General features: G+C 37.6%; 1 protein-coding gene across 2 annotated transcripts in view; it reads right to left on the reverse strand.

Annotated features, from left to right (window-relative positions):
• CD47 (CD47 molecule) overlaps positions 1–19115 on the reverse strand; it is an 81599-nt gene that overhangs the window by 49956 nt on the left and 12528 nt on the right. For both annotated transcript variants that reach the window (XM_049785687.1, XM_049785686.1), the window contains exon 2: positions 16332–16679. In XM_049785687.1, coding sequence (XP_049641644.1) covers positions 16332–16679 — 348 coding nt within the window. The remainder of the gene's footprint in view (positions 1–16331; positions 16680–19115) is intronic.

Raw genomic sequence — 19115 nt, forward strand, 5'->3', positions numbered from 1 at the left:
GTGGCAGGCAGGCTCTTCCCTGCTTTGCCATTTCTATATCACTGCAATTTAATGCCTGAGGATCACTGGACATTTTAGAAACCAAATAGGATGTGGGGGGTGGGAAAGGTAGTGCGTTGACTTCTCATTAAGCTGCTGATTAATTAAGGCAGTATTGTCAGGTGACTTTAATTCTTTAATTTAAAGATGTTTTTCCAACCTGAATCTTGATGGTTTAAGAAAATTAATTAATGAGCCAAAGTGACAATGCAACAGGTAGGGCGCTTGCTTTCAACGTAGCAGACAAGGATTCAATCCACCATACCCTATTCAGTTCCCCAAGCCTTTGTAGGGGTGATTCCTGAAATCAGAGCCAGGAGTAAGATCTGTGTACCACGAGGTGTAGACCCAAAATAAATGAACAAAGATTAAGCTTAAAATGAAAATGAATTGAGAATAATATCAAATATTTTTCCACTTCTAGATTGCAAAAATATTTTTCCACTTTTGGAGTTGGTTTGAATTCCAATTGTATTCACAATCTTATTCATCTAAGCTATGGTGCATAGGCTGCCAATTCTTGGTTTAGTACAGTTTCTAAAAAAATTAATTCTTTAGTGGTAAGATAGAGAGATGATGTTGAGTGTATGGTCTATGAATAAGTTTAAAATTTGTTTCCATCCTGGAGGCTGGAGCAGTGGCACAAGGGTTAAGGCATCTGCCTTGCCCATGCTAGACTAGGACAGACCATGGCTCAATCCCCCAGCGTCCCATATGGTCCCCTAAGCCAGGAGCAATTTCTGAATGCATAGCCAGGAATAACCCCTGAGTGTCACTGGGTGTGGCCCAAAAACCAAAAAAGAAAAAATTTGTTTCCATCCTAAATGTGATTAAAATTTAGAATGTCATCTATCTTGTATAAAATGGGACAAAACAGAATAAAATAAAGAAGTATAAGATAGGCGGGTAAAAAAGGCTGGTAAGATAGTACTGTGGGTAAGACACTTGACTTGTATACTTGCCTGGCAGGTTCCAGTTAGAGTCCTGATACCACATAGAGCCCACTTGAACATTTGCAGTAGTAATCCCTGAGCACTGCCAGCTGTAGCACCAACTCCCCCCTCCCAAAATAAAGTGGAGAATATCATCCTTGTCAATAAGGATGCCTTTCATTCCAACACATGTATGGGAAACCTTCACAGACACAGAGAATAAAAATTTTCACAAAAGATCACCACAATGTTTACAATACTAAATTCAAACCAGATTTTAATTTGATATTTCAGAATTGTAATAGCTTTTTGATGTGCCAACTTGGCCAGTCTATAATCCTCAGTTACTTAATGAAAAACAATATTACACTCGCCTCTCAAATCCCTTCCCATTGCATCAATCCTTTTATATTTCTTCCTTAGGGGGATGGGTCTACAAATAAGATGTATTTCATTCCTAAGACTATGTTGTGATGTGAGGTTAAAGGGTTTCTGCTGATGTAATTAAGCCAATCAGTTGACGTTAAGAAAGTGAGATTGTCCTAAGAAGAACAGGACTGATCTAATAATCAAGTAAACTCTGAAAAGAATTGAGGATCTTCTGGGCAAAATAAATTCAACATGTGAACTGATTAAGAGAAAGATTCTCTTTGATGACTTTCAATATAGAAGAGTCTTTGTAGCAAGAAATGGAAGAAACCACTAGGAGTTGAGAGAAGCCCTTACCAGACATCCAGCAAAGAAATAGGGAGCTCAATCTTTCCATCCCAAGTAATTGAGTTTGGCCACAATCATGTGAACTTGGAACAGAACCACAAAATCTTGATGAGAACACAGGGTGGCCAAAGCCTTGATATGTAAAAACTGAGAAAAGAGGGACCGAAGTGGTAGCACAATGATAGGGCATTTGCCTTGTGTGCGGTTGACCCAGACAACTTTGTTTGATCCTCAGTGTCCCATATGGTCTCCCAAGCCAGAAGTGATTTCTGAGCATATAGCCAGGAGTAACCCCTGAGAGTCACCAAAAAAAAAATTATTTAAAAATTTTTAATTATTATTATTACATTTGGTATTTAGTTGTTTAAGAGATTTTTTTCACAGAACCCGTTATTATTGTGGCAAAAATAGATTTAAAGATAGATTTAAATTAAAGTTTTATTATGACTCTGGCATCAAACAAATATCCTAAATATCTCTTGTTTTCTCATCTGTGTATAAGTATTTGGTATGTGCTCAAACATATGTTAGGTTATTCTACTAGTATTATTTTTAATGTAATAAGTTCCCTGAAAGTACATAACATTTTAGTCATTATGAAACCAATAATGCTTAGCATAGTTCCTGGTACTTACACAATAAGTACCCAATTCACACTGTACGTGAATATGTGTGTGTTTTACAGGAGCTCCAACCAAGGGCCTTAAAACATACAACACAAGGGGTCGGAAAGATATCATAGTAGTAGAGCGTTTGCCTTGCATGTGACCGACCTGGGATAGACCTGGGTTCAATTCCCGGCATCCCATACGTCCCCCAAGCCTGCTAGGAGCAATTTCTGAGCTCAGGGCCAGAAGTAATCCCTGAGCACTGATGGGTGTGACCTGAACCCCCCCCCCCAAAAAAAAAGAAAAACTAAGAAAGAACATGCAACACAGGTGCTCTGTTGCTAAGATGCATCCTTGGTAAGAGCAGTACTATTTACATCTCAAACAATTCTGTGATCAAAGATAGTATTCCTATTTTAAAGATATAAAATTTGGGAACTTGTGTTAATATATCCAGGTTTTCTTAAAGTAGAAACATAGTGATGCACAGAAAAGTCTCTTAAAATTCAAGCCCATGCTCCTGATAGAGTAGGCTGTTAGTCATACATGAGCAAGAATGGGAGGTTTATGTAATCAAAGGGGATTTCCCAGGGCTGTCCAGAATGCTGACACTGACAGGAAAACTGCCTAGTACCAGTACACCCTGGGGTGTGAAATCTCAAGGTATAAGAAGGAATTAAAAAAATGGAAAAGAAAAAGGAAAAAACATCAAAACCCAAGACCTTTACAGATGAGTACATCAGTGGAAAATGGCAGGAACACTTAAGATTGGAAACAAAGAAAGCAATGGTCAGATCAAACCTCTGCATTGTGGTTCAATGGGGCTACCTCGTCTTAAGCTAGCCCACTTTGAACAACTCTCAGGTCTTATGGTTTTATTTTCCTTAATGAAATTTCTGTCATCATTCTGCTGTGTGTCTCCTGAGTAATTGAATCTTTCTCAGAGACACAAGGACTGAGGAACAAGTCATCACATTTCCTGGAAACAACAGAATCAGAGGTATAGAAAACTGGAACTCATAGATAGTATTTCCACTTATTAGATCCTAGAGCTCCAAAGAAGCACCATATATGGCCAACTTTTTTCAATATCTACTAAGGGGAATTCTCTACGAAGCCATTTTTATTCTTCGTGTATATTTACATTTGAATATTAAAAGGTGCAAAATAATAAAAAAATAGTTTTGTTTTTGTTTTTTAATTTTTATTTTGACCAAAGTGGATTACAAATCTTTCACAGTAATATTTTAGGTACATAGCGACATTGAATCAGGGGCATTTCCACCACCAATGTTGTCCTCCCTCCACCCCTGTTCCCAGCATGCATCCTCCTTTACCCCCTGAGCTGCTAGTATAAGTGTCCCCTCTGTGTCTAACTTGTTGTAGATTGAGTAATACGGGCTTTGTACTTGGTGTTTATTTAAGTCTGATCATTGTTTTAATTTCTACTTAATGTTCATGTGACTGTTTGGTCTTAGTGCCCTCCATTATTTCCCCCTCAATTTGTGAGGTGGAAAAAGATGGTTCAATTTATGTGGTTCTGTTTGAAGGAAAGAAGAAAAAAAAAATGGGGCAAAAATCAAACAAGTAAAAAATGGGAGGAGTCCTTCTAGAGGCTATAAATATCAATTTAAGAGAAGAGAAAAAGGAAAAAAACCATAACAATCCTAAAAAAATGAAACGAACAACTGATTCTTTAAAATAAGAAAAATACATAAATTACTTAGGCTCACAATAGTGATTAAAAGACAAAGGTATAATAATCATATATGAAAGAGAAACTACAACAATAACTTAGATAATCTAGAAGAAACAGCCAAATTATTAGAATCATACAACATTCTAAAACTGAATCAAGTGGAAACAGAAAACCCAAGCAAACCAATTATAAACAAGGAAACTGAAATAGTAATAATATTTTCTACAAAGCCCAGGACTAAACCAGTATCACTAGTGAGTTTCCTTAAACCTCCAAAGATGACTTACTATTGATTCTTGAACTTTCAAAAAGTTGAAAAAGAAAGAATACTTCCAAACCCATTTTATAAGGTAAAAATTACTCTGGTAGCAAAAGAAGATAAGGACAGCAATGAAATAGAAAACCACAGATTTCTATCTCTATTGAACAACAATGCAAAGATTCTCACAGTCTTAGCAAAGCGAAACTAACAGTAAGTACATTGAAAGGATCATACAGCAGTATAAAGTGAAATTTATTCCAAGGATACAAGACTAGCTCAACATACAGTATCAATCAGTGTAATGTAGTACATGAACAAAAGGAAAGATAAAAATCATATGATAGCATTAGATGCAGAATAAAACTGATATTTCACATCCATTTATGACAAAAATGGAATAAAATGGAAATAGAAAGAGCATAACATAATAAAAGCCATCTATGACAAACCTACAGCAAAATCACACTCAATAGTGGAAAAAAAAAGTCAATTTTTCCTTTAAGATCAAGTATGAGACAAGGAAATCTAGTTTTACCACTATAATTCAACAGAGCACTTAAAGTCCTTACTAGAGATTCAGCAATGAAAAGAAATAAAAATCTGAAAATAATTAAAATCAGCATTACATGCTGGTGACAAATATCCTAAAATTTCTACTAAAAAAAATCTTGACATGAATATCAGTCTTGGATGTGTCCAAGAACTGCCAGGGCCAATCTGGTGGCTTCCAGCACTGCTGTGTCTGTTCAGTGCCAAATCAACAGGCCTTACCACTGAACCATGCAGTGTGATTGGCTCAGTATCGCAAAAATGGTCTTCAGGCCCTCGGACCACTTTGGGGGAGTTCCCCCAAAGATTCTTTAATTAAAAAGAATAAATAATTTAGATAAGTCACAGGCTACCAAATCATTCTACAAAATGTAATGCATTTCTATATGCAAACAACAAGAAGAAAACAATCACAATCTCATCCAAAATAATTGAATACTGAAAATAACATTAACAAACGGGAAAAAGATCTACACCTGAAAAACCATAAGAAGTTGATAGTAAAATAGAATACATAAAAAAATGGAAATATATTGTGCTCATAGATCGGAAGTATTAACATTTTTAAAATAACTACCTTATCCAAAGTAATAGTCAGATACAATGCAATAAATCCATATCAAAATTCCAAAGGTGGAAAACTGGCAAGGCTTTGCAAAAGCCGGCTCCCTGTGTGTGACACCAGGCGGGGAAAATCTGCGAAAGTACACCGGCCCAGTGGGGCCCAACTGTGAAAAACTGTGAGTGTGACCTGTCTATGTCTGTCTACTGTCCTCTTGCGTGAAACTCTTGCGAGTGGGGCAAAAAGAGGCTCCAGAAACCTCACTCGCCCAGACGCCATTTTCAGGGAGGGAATATAGAGCATGAAAACCGGCAAGGCTTTGCAAAAGCCGGCTCCCTGTGTGTGACACCAGGCGGGGAAAATCCGCAAAAGTACACCGGCCCAGTGGGGCCCAACTGTGAAAAACTGTGAGTGTGACCTGTCTATGTCTGTCTACTGTCTTCTTGCGTGAAACTCTTGCGAGGGGGGCAAAAAGAGGCTCCAGTGGAGCACGGCCGCACTGCTTCACTACGCGGCCGTGCACTCTTTCTAAGGAAAGAACACCATTGCAACAAGAAGGAAAAATTACACTAAGAACGGTGCAATATCACAGAAGCAAACATTACTCTCCGGACCGTCTTCTCTGTTGCATGCTCGGGCCTAAGATTTGACCCAGTGTGAGGCTTCATCCACGGAGGACTCCCCTCCCTTAGAGGCAAGTCAGCCCATCCAGAAAGGGAGGAGCCAGAGGAGTGAGCTGCCTGCATCATATAGACAATGAATAACACCACAACACGTAGAAAAACAAACAATACAAGTGTGACAATGGGGAAACAACGCAGGCCAGCATCAGACATAGAGAATGAAGATGACAATTCTGAGGACCAGATAATGACCAACCAAATAATCAACCTCTCAGATAAGGACTTTAGACAAGCAATATGGAAGATGCTCAAAGACCTCCAAGAAACCATGGATCGAGTTGAACAGAACACTAATAAGAACCAAGAAAATATGAAGACAGAAATCACAAAACTCCAAACTGAAATAACATGTCAACTAACAGGACTGAAAAAGTCAGTAAACGAAGTGAATGACAAAATGGATAAGCTCTGGGACAGGGTATCAGAAGCTGAGAATAGACTTGGTGCTGTGGAAGATGAGATACATAACAATTCCATACAGCAGGAGAGATTGGACAAAAAACTTAAAGCAAATGAGCAGACAATAGAAAAATTACTCAAAGAATGGGAACAGATGAAAATAGAAGTCTATGATAAGATCAACAGAAACAACTTAAGAATCATTGGAGTCCCAGAGACCCAGGAAGAAAATTTCCAGGAAGAATCAATGGTCAAGAACATCATTAAAGAGAAACTTCCAGAGCTAAAGAATATATGTGATCAAATCCTGCATGCCCAAAGAGTTCCAACCAAAAGAGACCCCAGAAAAACCACCCCAAGACACATCCTAGTCAAAATGACAAATCCCACAGATAGAGACAGAATTCTGAAAACAGCAAGATCAAAAGGGGAAATCATGTTCAAGCAAGCTTCCCTGAGATTTACAGCAGACCTGTCACCAGAAATACTCAATGCCAGAAAGCAGTGGTGGGATATTGTGACAAGACTGAATGAAATGAATGCTTCACCCAGAATACTATACCCAGCAAAACTCACTTTCCGGTTTGACGGAAGAATACATGGTTTCACAGACAAAAAACAGCTCAGAAACTTCACAGACACAAAACCAGTCTTAAGAGAAAAACTGAAAGACCTAATCTAAGACAAGACTACCCAAAAGACACACCAAATTTTGAAATAAAGATGGCGTTAAATCCCAGGACAATTCTTTCTCTCAAGGTCAATGGACTAAATGCACCAGTTAAGAGACACAGAGTGGCTAAATGGATCAAAAAACTCAATCCAACCTTCTGCTGCCTACAAGAAACGCACCTGAATAGTAAGAACAAACATAGACTCAAAATAAAAGGCTGGAGAAAAATTATCCAAGCAAACAACACACATAAAAAAGCTGGAGTGGCCATACTAATATCAGATAATGCAAACTTTATACTCAGGAAGGTTGTAAGGGACAAAGACGGACATTTTATATTAATCAAGGGGTACGTAGAGCAGGAAGAATTCACTCTCCTAAACATATATGCACCGAATGAGGGGCCAGCAAAATATTTAATACAACTGTTGACAAATCTGAAAAATAATATCAACAACAACACAATAATTGTGGGGGACCTTAACATGGCTTTGTCAACACTGGACAGGTCAACCAGACTGAAACCCAACAAGAATATACTAGACCTGAGGAGAGAAATGGAACAAAGAGACCTAGTGGATATATATAGGACACTCCATCCCCAGAAACCTGGATACACATTCTTCTCCAATGTACATGGGACATTCTCCAGGATAGACTACATGCTGGCACATAAAACATACCTCCATAAGATCAAGAGGATAGAAATTTTGCAGACTACCTTCGCTGACCACAAGGCTCTGAAATTATTTGTGAACTCCAAAGGGACTCAGAAGAAACACTTTAACACCTGGAAGTTAAACAGCCTCATGCTCAATAACCAGTGGGTCCGAGATGAAATCAAGGAGGAAATAAAAAGGTTCCTGGAAACAAATGACAATAAAGACACAAACTATCAGAACTTATGGGACACAGCAAAAGCAGTACTGAGAGGAAAATTTATAGCTTTGCAAGCACACATCAGGAAGGAAGAAGGAGCTTACCTGAGTAGCTTAATGACACAGCTAATAGAACTAGAAAATGCTCAACAAAAGGACCCAAGAATAGGAAGACAGAAGGAAATAACAAAGCTGAGAGCAGAAATCAACGAAGTGGAAACCCAAAAAACAATCCAAAAGATTAACGAAAGCAGAAGTTGGTTCTTTGAAAAAATAAACAAGATTGATAGACCACTGGCAAACCTAACAAAGAAAGAGAGAGAGAGAAACTTGATAACTCATATCAGGAATGAAAAAGGAGAGATCACTACTGATATGACAGAGATTCAAAGGGTAATCAGAAACTACTTTGAAAAACTCTACGCCACTAAAAATGAGAACCTGGAAGAAATGGATACATTCTTGGACTCTTATAATCTTCCACGGTTGAAGGAAGAGGATGTAGCATATCTAAACACCCCCATCACCATTGATGAAATTAAAACAGTAATCAAATGTCTGCCGAAAAACAAAAGCCCAGGTCCAGATGGATTCACTAATGAATTCTATCAAACTTTCCAAGAGGAACTACTGCCAATCTTGGCAAGACTCTTTCATGAAATTGAACAAGCAGAAACACTTCCAAATAGCTTTTATGAAGCCAACATCACCTTGATACCTAAACCAGACAGAGATGCTACAAAAAAAGAAAATTACAGACCAATATCGCTGATGAATGCAGATGCAAAGATCCTCAACAAAATCCTGGCAAATAGGATTCAATGCCTCGTTAAGAAGATCATCCACTACGATCAAGTAGGTTTCATCCCAGGAATGCAAGGCTGGTTTAACATCCGTAAATCTATCAACATAATACACAACATCAATACCAAGAAAAATAAAAACCACATGATCATATCAATAGATGCAGAGAAAGCATTTGATAAGGTCCAACACCCATTCTTGATCAAAACTCTCAGCAAGATGGGAATGGAGGGAACCTTTCTCAATATAGTGAAGGCCATCTACCACAAGCCAGTGGCAAACATTATCCTCAATGGAGAAAAACTAAAAGCCTTCCCTCTAAATTCTGGCACAAGACAAGGCTGTCCTCTCTCACCACTCCTATTCAACATAGCACTGGAAGTACTTGCTATAGCGATTAGGCAAGAAAAGGATATCAAGGAAATCCAGATAGGAAAGGAAGAAGTCAAGCTCTCACTGTTTGCAGATGACATGATACTCTACTTAGAAAACCCTAAAGACTCTATCAAAAAGCTTCTAGAAACAATAGACTCATATAGCAAGTTGGCAGGCTACAAAATTAACATACAAAAATCAATGGCCTTTCTATACACCAATAGTAATAAGGATGAAATGGACATTAAGAAAACAACCCCATTCACAATAGTGCCACACAAACTCAAATATCTTGGAATCAACTTGACTAAATATGTGAAGGACCTATACAAGGAAAACTATAAAACTCTGCTCCAAGAAATAAGAGAGGACACACGGAAATGGAAACACATACCCTGCTCATGGATCGGCAGGATTAACATCATTAAAATGGCAATACTCCCCAAGGCATTATACAGATTTAATGACATCCCTCTAAAGATACCCATGACATTCTTCAAAGAAGTGGATCAGACACTTTTGAAATTCATTTGGAACAAAAAACACCCTCGAATAGCTAAAGCAATCATTGGGAAAAAGAATATGGGAGGAATTACTTTCCCCAACTTTAAACTGTACTACAAAGCAATAGTTATCAAAACAGCATGGTATTGGAATAAGGACAGGTCCTCAGATCAGTGGAATAGGCTTGAATACTCAGAAAATGTTCCCCAGACATACAATCACCTAATTTTTGATAAAGGAGCAGGAAATCCTAAATGGAGCAGGGAAAGCCTCTTCAACAAGTGGTGTTGGCACAATTGGATAGCCACTTGCAAAAAATTGAACTTAGACCCCCAGCTAACATCATGTACGAAGGTAAAATCCAAATGGATTAAAGACCTCGATATCAGCCCCAAAACCATAAGATATATAGAACAGCACATAGGCAAAACACTCCAGGACATTACAGGCATATTCAAGGAGGAAACTGTGTTCTCCAAGCAAGTGAAAGCAGAGATTAACAGATGGGAATATATTAAGCTGAGAAGCTTCTGCACCTCAAAGGAAATAGTGCCCAGGATACAAGAGCCACCCACTGAGTGGAAGAAACTATTCACCCAATACCCATCAGATAAGGGGCTAATCTCCAAAATATACAAGGCACTGACAGAACTTTACAAGAAAAAAACATCTAACCCCATCAAAAAATGGGGAGAAGAAATGAACAGACACTTTGACAAAGAAGAAATACACATGGCCAAAAGATACATGAAAAAATGTTCCACATCACACATCATCAGGGAGATGCAAATCAAAACAACGATGAGATACCACCTCACACCCCAGAGAATGGCACACATCACAAAGAATGAGAATAAACAGTGTTGGCGGGGATGTGGAGAGAAAGGAACTCTTATCCACTGCTGGTGGGAATGCCGTCTAGTTCAACCTTTATGGAAAGCGATATGGAGATTCCTCCAAAAACTGGAAATCAAGCTCCCATACGATCCAGCTATATCACTCCTAGGAATATACCCTAGGAACACAAAAATACAATATAAAAACCCCTTCCTTACACCTATATTCATTGCAGCACTATTTACCATAGCAAGACTCTGGAAACAACCAAGATACCCTTCAACAGACGAATGGCTAAAGAAACTGTGGTACATATACACAATGGAATATTTTGCAGCTGTCAGGAGAGATGAAGTCATGAAATTTTCCTATACATGGATGTACACGGAATCTATTATGCTGAGTGAAATAAGTCAGAGAGAGAGAGAGAAAAATGCAGAATGGTCTCACTCATCTATGGGTTTTAAGAAAAATGAAAGACACCCTTGTAATAATAATTTTCAGACACAAAAGAGAAAAGAGCTGGAAGTTCCAGCTCACCTCAGGAAGCTCACCACAAAGAGTGATGAGTTTAGTTAGGGAAATAACTACATTTTGAACTGTCCTAATAACGAGAATGTATGAGGAAAATGGAGAGCCTGTCTAGAGTACAGGCAGGGGACGGGTGGGGAGAAGGGAGACTTGGGACATTGGTGATGGGAATGTTGCACTGGTGATGGGTGGTGTTCTTTACATGACTGAAACCCAAACACAATCATGTATGTAATTAAGGTGTTTAAATAAATTTAAAAAAAAATTCCAAAGGTAATGTTTAAGGAAACAGTACAATTATGGAATTTGTACAGAACATAAGAGATAAATAGCCAAAGCAATTCTGAAAAATAAAAAAAAAAAAAGAGAGAGAACAGGTATTACACTTCCAAACTTCAAACTACATTATAAAATTACAGTATTTAGAATTGCTTGGTGTTGAAATATGTTGGGATTCACAAGCCATAATCCAACCCTGGGAAAACAGGTCTGGAGCAAGGTCACTCCGAAGAAGTAGCAATTCAAGTCAACATTCAAGTGAAAAGCCCGGGTTCAGGGAGTTTTCAATCTCCATGAACTAGGTTGGAGACCACCAAATCAACAACCTTTATTTCCCTTAGATCCACGCCCAGGCCAGAGAAGGGTCCAGGAACAGACAAAAGTACCAAAATGGAACTAATGAAGTCTAGGTGGGTTTTTACATTTCAAAAGCCTTAAGTGAAGGGCAGAAGGAGGGAGGGAAGGAGTCTTTGTATTGTAATAAAATAAAGTGTGACCTAACAGAAATAAAAATATGTATAAAAATAAAAATAAAAATATAATAAAATATGAATCTGGATAGGAATTGGAGTAGAGAAAGAAAGCCATGCAAATACAGTTAATATACCAAAAAAGTCAACTGGAAAACTGGATGGTCACATACAAAAAAAATAACATGAAACCATTATCTTGTGCCATCTACAAAAATTAATTCAATGAGTTAAAGACTTGGAAGTCAGATCTGTAACAGTAAAATATATAGAAGAAAACAGGTAATATATTCAACAATTATGGATTAAGTAGTGTCCTTGGGAAATCACTCCAAAAGTATGGAAACAAAAGCAAAATTAAATAAATGAAACTATAGCCAGCTGAAAGTTTCTGCACAGTGAAAGACATGATCAGTAAAATGAAAATCTAAACATTTGGCTAAATGGGGGAAAATATTTTCATCTCATACATGACAAAACTCATCCAACTGACTTAAAAAAAATAAAATATGCAAGAGCACATCAGTAAGGCATTTGCCTTGCAAGAGGCAAGAGGCAGACCCAGGTTCGAGCCCTGGCATCCCATATATGGTCCCCTGAGCCTGCCAGGAATGATTGCTGAGCACAAATCCAGAAATATTCCAACCACTGCTGGGTGTGGCCCAAAAACAAACAAACCGAAGAAAACAATCAAAAACACACAAAAAAATATGTAAGAGCTGAACAATCTTTAAATAAGACATATACATGTCCAACAGGCACATGAAAATTTCCCCATCACCACAATGTTGATATGACATGAAAGCAAATAAGAGATAACAATGGGAAACCACCTCACACTTGAGAATGACATATATCAAAAATGCAGCAAATTCAAGCAAAAAGGAGCCTCATCAACCCTTGGTAGGAATGTAAGTTGATTCAACGACTATGAAAACCAGTATTTAGATCAAAATAAAACAAAACAAACTAAAAATGGATATTAACATATGATCTAGCAATTCCATTCCTAGGCATCTATTTGAAGAACATTAATCCATAAAGATAATACACATCTGCGCTCAATGCTTGAATATTACAATAGGCAAACTACTGAAATAACCCATGTGGGCAGTGACAAATGAGAGAGCAGATAGGATATATGTTATATATGATTCATATGTGTATCTATGTAAAATAGAATACCATTCAACTGGGGCCAGTGAGGTGGCGCTAGAGGTAAGGTGTCTGCCTTGCAAGTGCTAGCCAAGGAAGGACCATGGTTCAATCCCCCGCGTCCCATATGGTCCCCCCAAGCCAGGGGCAATTTCTGAGCGCTTAGCCAGGAGTAACCCCTGAGCATCAAATGGGTGTGGCCCAAAAAACAAAACAAAACGAAAAAATAGAATACCATTCAACTATTAAAAACATAAAAAGGATGAAGTCTTGCCATTGCTAACAAGATGAATAGAATGGGTGAGAATTATATTGAGCAAAATAAGTCAGTATAAGAAAGATAAACATTAGTTTGTTTCACTCATATGTAAAATATAAAGAAGTCAAGCACAGAAACAGACCAAACCAAACCTAAGTAAATAATTTTGATCCTGAGTTTATAAGATTTGGGGTTAAGGGCTAGGATCAAATGACAATTAGGGTCCACTGGAGAACTGTGAGGGTTGTAAAGATATTGACACTTTGTGGATATGGTATGTATGGTAGCATACACTTTTCATTTGAAATATAACCAAAATGAAGTACAAGTGAAAATATCCGTAACAGGTGAATAGTCATACACCCATACCACTGAATACTGCTCAGTTGAGAAGCAAGAATGAGAGAGCTCTTAAGATAAGTAACAACTTAGATTTCAGAAAAATTGTGCTAAATTAAAAAATAAACCTCGGGGACCAGAGTGATAGCGCAGCAGTAGGGTGTTTGCCTTGCATGCGGCTGACCCAGGATGGAGCCGGTTCGATCCCCTGGCATCCCATATGGTTCCCCAAGCTAGGAGCGACTCTGAGCACAAAGCCAGGAGTAACCCTGAGTGTTACCAGGTGTGGCCCAAAAACAAAAGAAAAAAATAAACCTCAAAAAGGTATATACTCACTTATATAACATTAGAAAAATAACAAGATTCTGTATATGGAATAGAAGTACAATTTTACAGGTTAGGGATTGGAGCTATAACTAACTGGGTAAAGCATAAGATCAACATATAATAAAAATTCACACTTTTTGATTGTGGTGGCAATTATGTACATAAAATATATTTACCATCGGCAAACTATCCATTTGGATAATGTATTAGAGTTACATAAGAAGTAATCATGGGGGGGGTGAGTAAAAAGTACACACAACATGCCTCTCTGTTCTTTCTCTGAGTATTTTATTGCTTCAAAAAAATAGAAGTGAGGGGTCGTGCAATAGCAGAACAGGCAGGGTGCTTCCTTTACATGCAGCTGACCTGGATTCGATCGTGACATCCCACATGGTCACTTGAGCACCACCAACAGTCACTCCTGAGTGTAGATTCAGGAGGAACCTCTGAACATTGCCAGATATGGCCCCAAAACAAAAAAATAAGTAAATAAAAGTGGTGCAAAAGGTAAAAAGCCAATGTCTAAAACTTTTGGTACAGTTTTCTACAGCAAACTACTACTTTTAAATTTTCCTGGATAAAAGGCTAGCAAAGCTCTTATTTTTTACCTGCTCCTTTAAAAAATATGAAGACAAAACAACAATACATGAAATTAGGAGCTCTGTCTTCCATCTTTAGTCAATCTTCTGATGTTATCTCATATATTGAGTTTACTACTTTACCTTTCAGTGATCTACACCTTACTCCAAAATTACTGTGCTCTCATATCTTGTTTTTCATTCCTATGAAACTGTACCTTCCCCCTCAGAGAGATTTTAGCTAAGAACTATAATCAACAATTAAATAATTTTATTCCAGTCACTCAGTGCATATGACTACATGATTAGACCCCTGCTGAAAGGTATACTAAATAAAAAGTTCCTAATTCCCAATTAATATCAAATTAACAAAAGATATGTATGAAAGAGTTCAGAGCAAATTAGCGTTAAAATTCTTTTCGTTTACATCAATTCATCTCTCCTCACACTCCACTAATCAAAAGTCCTTTGTACAATACCCCTAGTCAGTTTCTGCAAATTTATATTGTATTTCATTAAATAAAATCAAACGAACACAACTACCATTTGCAAAGAACTTGAGTTTACAGAGAACTTGTTCACAAGGGATCTCATTTGATACTCATTAGGCAGTTGAACACATAAATGAAGAGATCTATTTTCATCCCCATTTTAGAGAAGTAGTAGCTTGGACTCAAAAGAAGCAGCTTCTCAAGATCATATCAGTGAATACTTAAATTGCGGAATGAGGGATGTAACTTAGACCTCCTGATTCCTAGGCCCAAGCAATGTCAAAATATTCCACCAAACTAAACACTATATTTTCTATCCAGTAACAAACTTTCCATAACACTAAGAACTACAAGGATAGAAGGCTCGTAGTCAGTTCAATTTAATTTTTCTGGTCTCATCTAAAGTGGAGTATCTGAAAGTATGGTCTAATCTGGAGATCAGTAATATGTCTGGTGCTTCTAAATAGAGTTTTCAAATTAGAAAATCACAGTGCAAATGCATGCGTTGAAGAGTTTATCTGAAGAAGGAAGGAAGGAAGGGAGGGAGGGAGGGAGGGAGGGAGGGAGGGAGGGAGGGAAGGAAGGAAGGAAGGAAGGAAGGAAGGAAGGAAGGAAGGAAGGAAGGAAGGAAGGGGAAGGAAGGAAGGAAGGAAGGAAGGAAGGAAGGAAGGAAGGAAGGAAGGAAGGTGGGAGGAGAGGAAAGGGAAGAAAAGGGTATTAAGTGAACTACTTTAAGCAATTCACCAACTCATGAAAAAAAGGGCAGAATCATTCTGCTATAAGAAAGTGAAATTCAAATTTAACTTTATCCCCAGCTCCTCTAGCCATGGAAAAGCACACCCCAGATAATAAGCACAAGAAATCTCAACAAATCATCCATGATGACCTGGTTTTTAATCTCTTGATTCTCCTTCTCTATCTATTCTTCCCAGGGGGAGCAAGGCACTGACTTACCAGCCCTTGTTCAAAGCATAAGGTTAAACAAGAGAGAGAAAAGCTGAAAAAAATAACATCAAAGAATACTTTTTATAGCAGCAAACAAATGCAGAGTAGGCGATCCTAAGTGATTCACATGACCCCATTTATTCCCCAAGAATTCTCCTTGGACCAAAACTTTTAGAACTACCTGATATAAAATTAAAACAACAAAGAGGGCGAAGTGTGAGCATTAGAAAAACAAACAAGGTAAAGTTTGTCATCTTAAAGCTGCTACGCAACACACAAACTTTTATTAGCAAGAGCCTATGATTTTTGGGTTGTTTTTTTTTTTTTTTTTTTTTTTTTTGATTCAAAGAAGTTCCTAGCTCCATTTTGTTTCCTTTCTAATAAACTTAGGGTGTTGCATGGCAAAAGGGAAGGGAAGTTGTTATGGAAAACTTACCAACACGGTATTTTAATTCTATGACGGTTTCGCCTTCTCGGGTTAATTCCGTCACTTCACAAGTGTAGTTTCCCACAACGGCGTCCCTTCTATCCATCTTCAAGGAGGCAATACCCTTCAGCAGATGTGGTTGTGAGATCCTTGCACTCGGAAATTTAGAGCTGATATTAAACTCCTGCTTGGCTCCATCAAAGTTCAAAACGCGCGTGCCATTGAATTTCCACTTGACATACATCTCAGAAATGTCCTTTCCCCCCACATTAATAACAATGCAGGGGATGACAACAGTTTCATTGCAAATGGTGTAGTCTACAGATTTGGTCGTATTAAAGATTAGCTGAGCTGAACCTGGAAAAGCAAAGAAAAATAGTTTATTATAGAGATCTGTAAGATTTTTTTTAATGTGTGTTTAAAGAAATCTTTGGAAGCTATAGAGTAGAGCTTTGATTAATTTAGCCAGGCCACTATAAATAAAGCTGGCAAGATGAAAAAGAGCAGCAAATGACTTTAATATTAACCTGCACAGCTGATAAACAATATAGCTTTTCCTTACTCATCCTCAGCAGACAAAGCATACATCGCCAAACATCTTGGGAATAAATTCAGCAACCTTGCTGGAACACGACGGTTTAGTACCTGGCTTTGAAAGCTTTGAAGTAATTACCTTTATATTAAATTTATACAAAATTCATATTGTCCTTGCCATGGGAAATTTTGAACAAGAAATCAAGCCAAAAATCCTACTTAGACTCAGCCTCCATACATTTTCCCCTTAGAGAAATTACTAAACTGATACAGAGTTTATCTCTATCTTCACAAGTTGCATTACCAAAATGTTGGTTCCACTGTACATTAACACAGAAGTAAGTCTAGAGAAACACGTTACATCTTCCCATAAGGATGCAAAGTCTTAAGACAAAGACAGAGAAGGGAAGAGGCTCAGTGGCTAACATTTTTCATTATACAGACAAGAATATACATTTGTATGGGAGAATTATGAAGGATTATATACACTTGAAAGGTCTTCTCCACTTCCATGTTTTATAAAAACTACTGAACAATCTCCAAATTGTAATGTTCCAAATTCTGAAGAAATACAAGTAGTTTGTTCTCCTATGAGCTCTACACTGCTCAACGTAGACCTAAGCAATAAGTCGCAACAATGAGCAGTTACTGCTAATAGTATGGTATATTCTCTAAAATTCCTCTCAGTAAGAAAAACTATTGCCTTCTAATGAAAAGGTTAGGAAAACAATTTCAGTCACTCATCTATCACTTAAAATGGGCAAGAATATGAGAAAAAATTAATAGCCATCTTCCATTTTCTCCAGCTCAAAAACCTAGACACTAGTGTAAACACTAATAAAACAGAAAGATTCATATCCACTTTAAGATATGTTCCTTCTCTATAAATGGAGAAAGAAATTGCTCAGAGGCACAGAATGTTATTATTAAAGGAACTTAATTCTTATTCAGTAAATGACTATTAAATGGAATGCTGGGATGGTTAGCAGAATTTGATACCAAAGTCCTAATTCTGCCTTTGACTTTTCAGAATGCAACCTTAAGCGATTTATTTAGTTGTTCTATGCTTTGGTTTGCTCTCTGTTAAGAGGATCAAAAATAAACACTAGGCAACTTTATGGAACTGTGGTGAGCATCGAAAGGGGGGGGGTAATATGGGCCAATGCTCTCTCATATACTATAAATTTTCAGGATGATACAATTAAAAACTAGGTAATGCATGTTATTTTTTATCATCTGTACAGGCAGGCCCAAATTCTTATATTCCTGAGAAAATGCTGTGTGAAGCAACCTGTAGTTAACCAAAGTTTACCTGTTTCCCAGTCTCTAAATATTAGGAAGACCTATGCAAAACTAAGATTTGCAATTGTAGTCTTCAAAACCTTGAAGTTGTAAATTATTTCCCCTGAGAAAAAGGTACAGAGTGGATACAAAGAAAGAAGAAAGTACTAGAAGGCTGGGATTAAAAAAAAATAAAAGAACACATTAGAAATATGATGAACCACTTCCAAGTGGACAGAGATTACAGAATGCCCTTGTAATGTAGTAGGCATTGTCTCACAGATGTTTGGGGAATATTTGATGCTACAGGGCCCTGTGGTTTCTTGTATACTTTATAATTTTGTAAGTTATAGAAAAATAGATGGTAATACAAATTATTCATGTCCAAAGAAACACAAATACGTTTTGTTCTCCAATTGATTTCTACCAGGTAGAAGAGAGGATTTAAAAAATTTACATTTTATTGCCCTGAGGATTCTAACCAATTTGCATCTATTAAGAAATTCATTTCAGCATTTTTATTGCCTACAAATAAGCCTACTCTTCTGACTTTCCTTTAAAACCAAGAGAGTTTTACCAACTTGCTAGCTTGCTTGCAAATTAGTGAATGAAATGAAACCTTTTAAATGCATTCATTTCACAATTGTGTCAAAATCATCTCGTAAGCCCAGAGCAACAATGCAGTCAGTGAGGTGCTTGCCTTCAAGACAGCCCACCTAGGTTCAACCCCCAAGCACCACAAGGAATAATTCCTGAATGTAGAGACAGGAATAAACACTGAGCATCACTGGTATGATGATTCTGGTATGGTCCCAAGACAAAAGGATCTCTTAAAATACATATGTGGGACCAGAGAAACAGCTTAGGAGTTAAGGCATTGCCGAGGATAAGGCTGACCCTGATTCAATTCCTGCATTGCCCCCTGAACACTGCCAGGAATGATCCTTAAGCACAAAACCAGGAATAAATTCTGTTCAG

This window comes from Suncus etruscus, chromosome 13 (assembly GCF_024139225.1).
Source record: "Suncus etruscus isolate mSunEtr1 chromosome 13, mSunEtr1.pri.cur, whole genome shotgun sequence".
NCBI lineage: Eukaryota > Metazoa > Chordata > Mammalia > Eulipotyphla > Soricidae > Suncus > Suncus etruscus.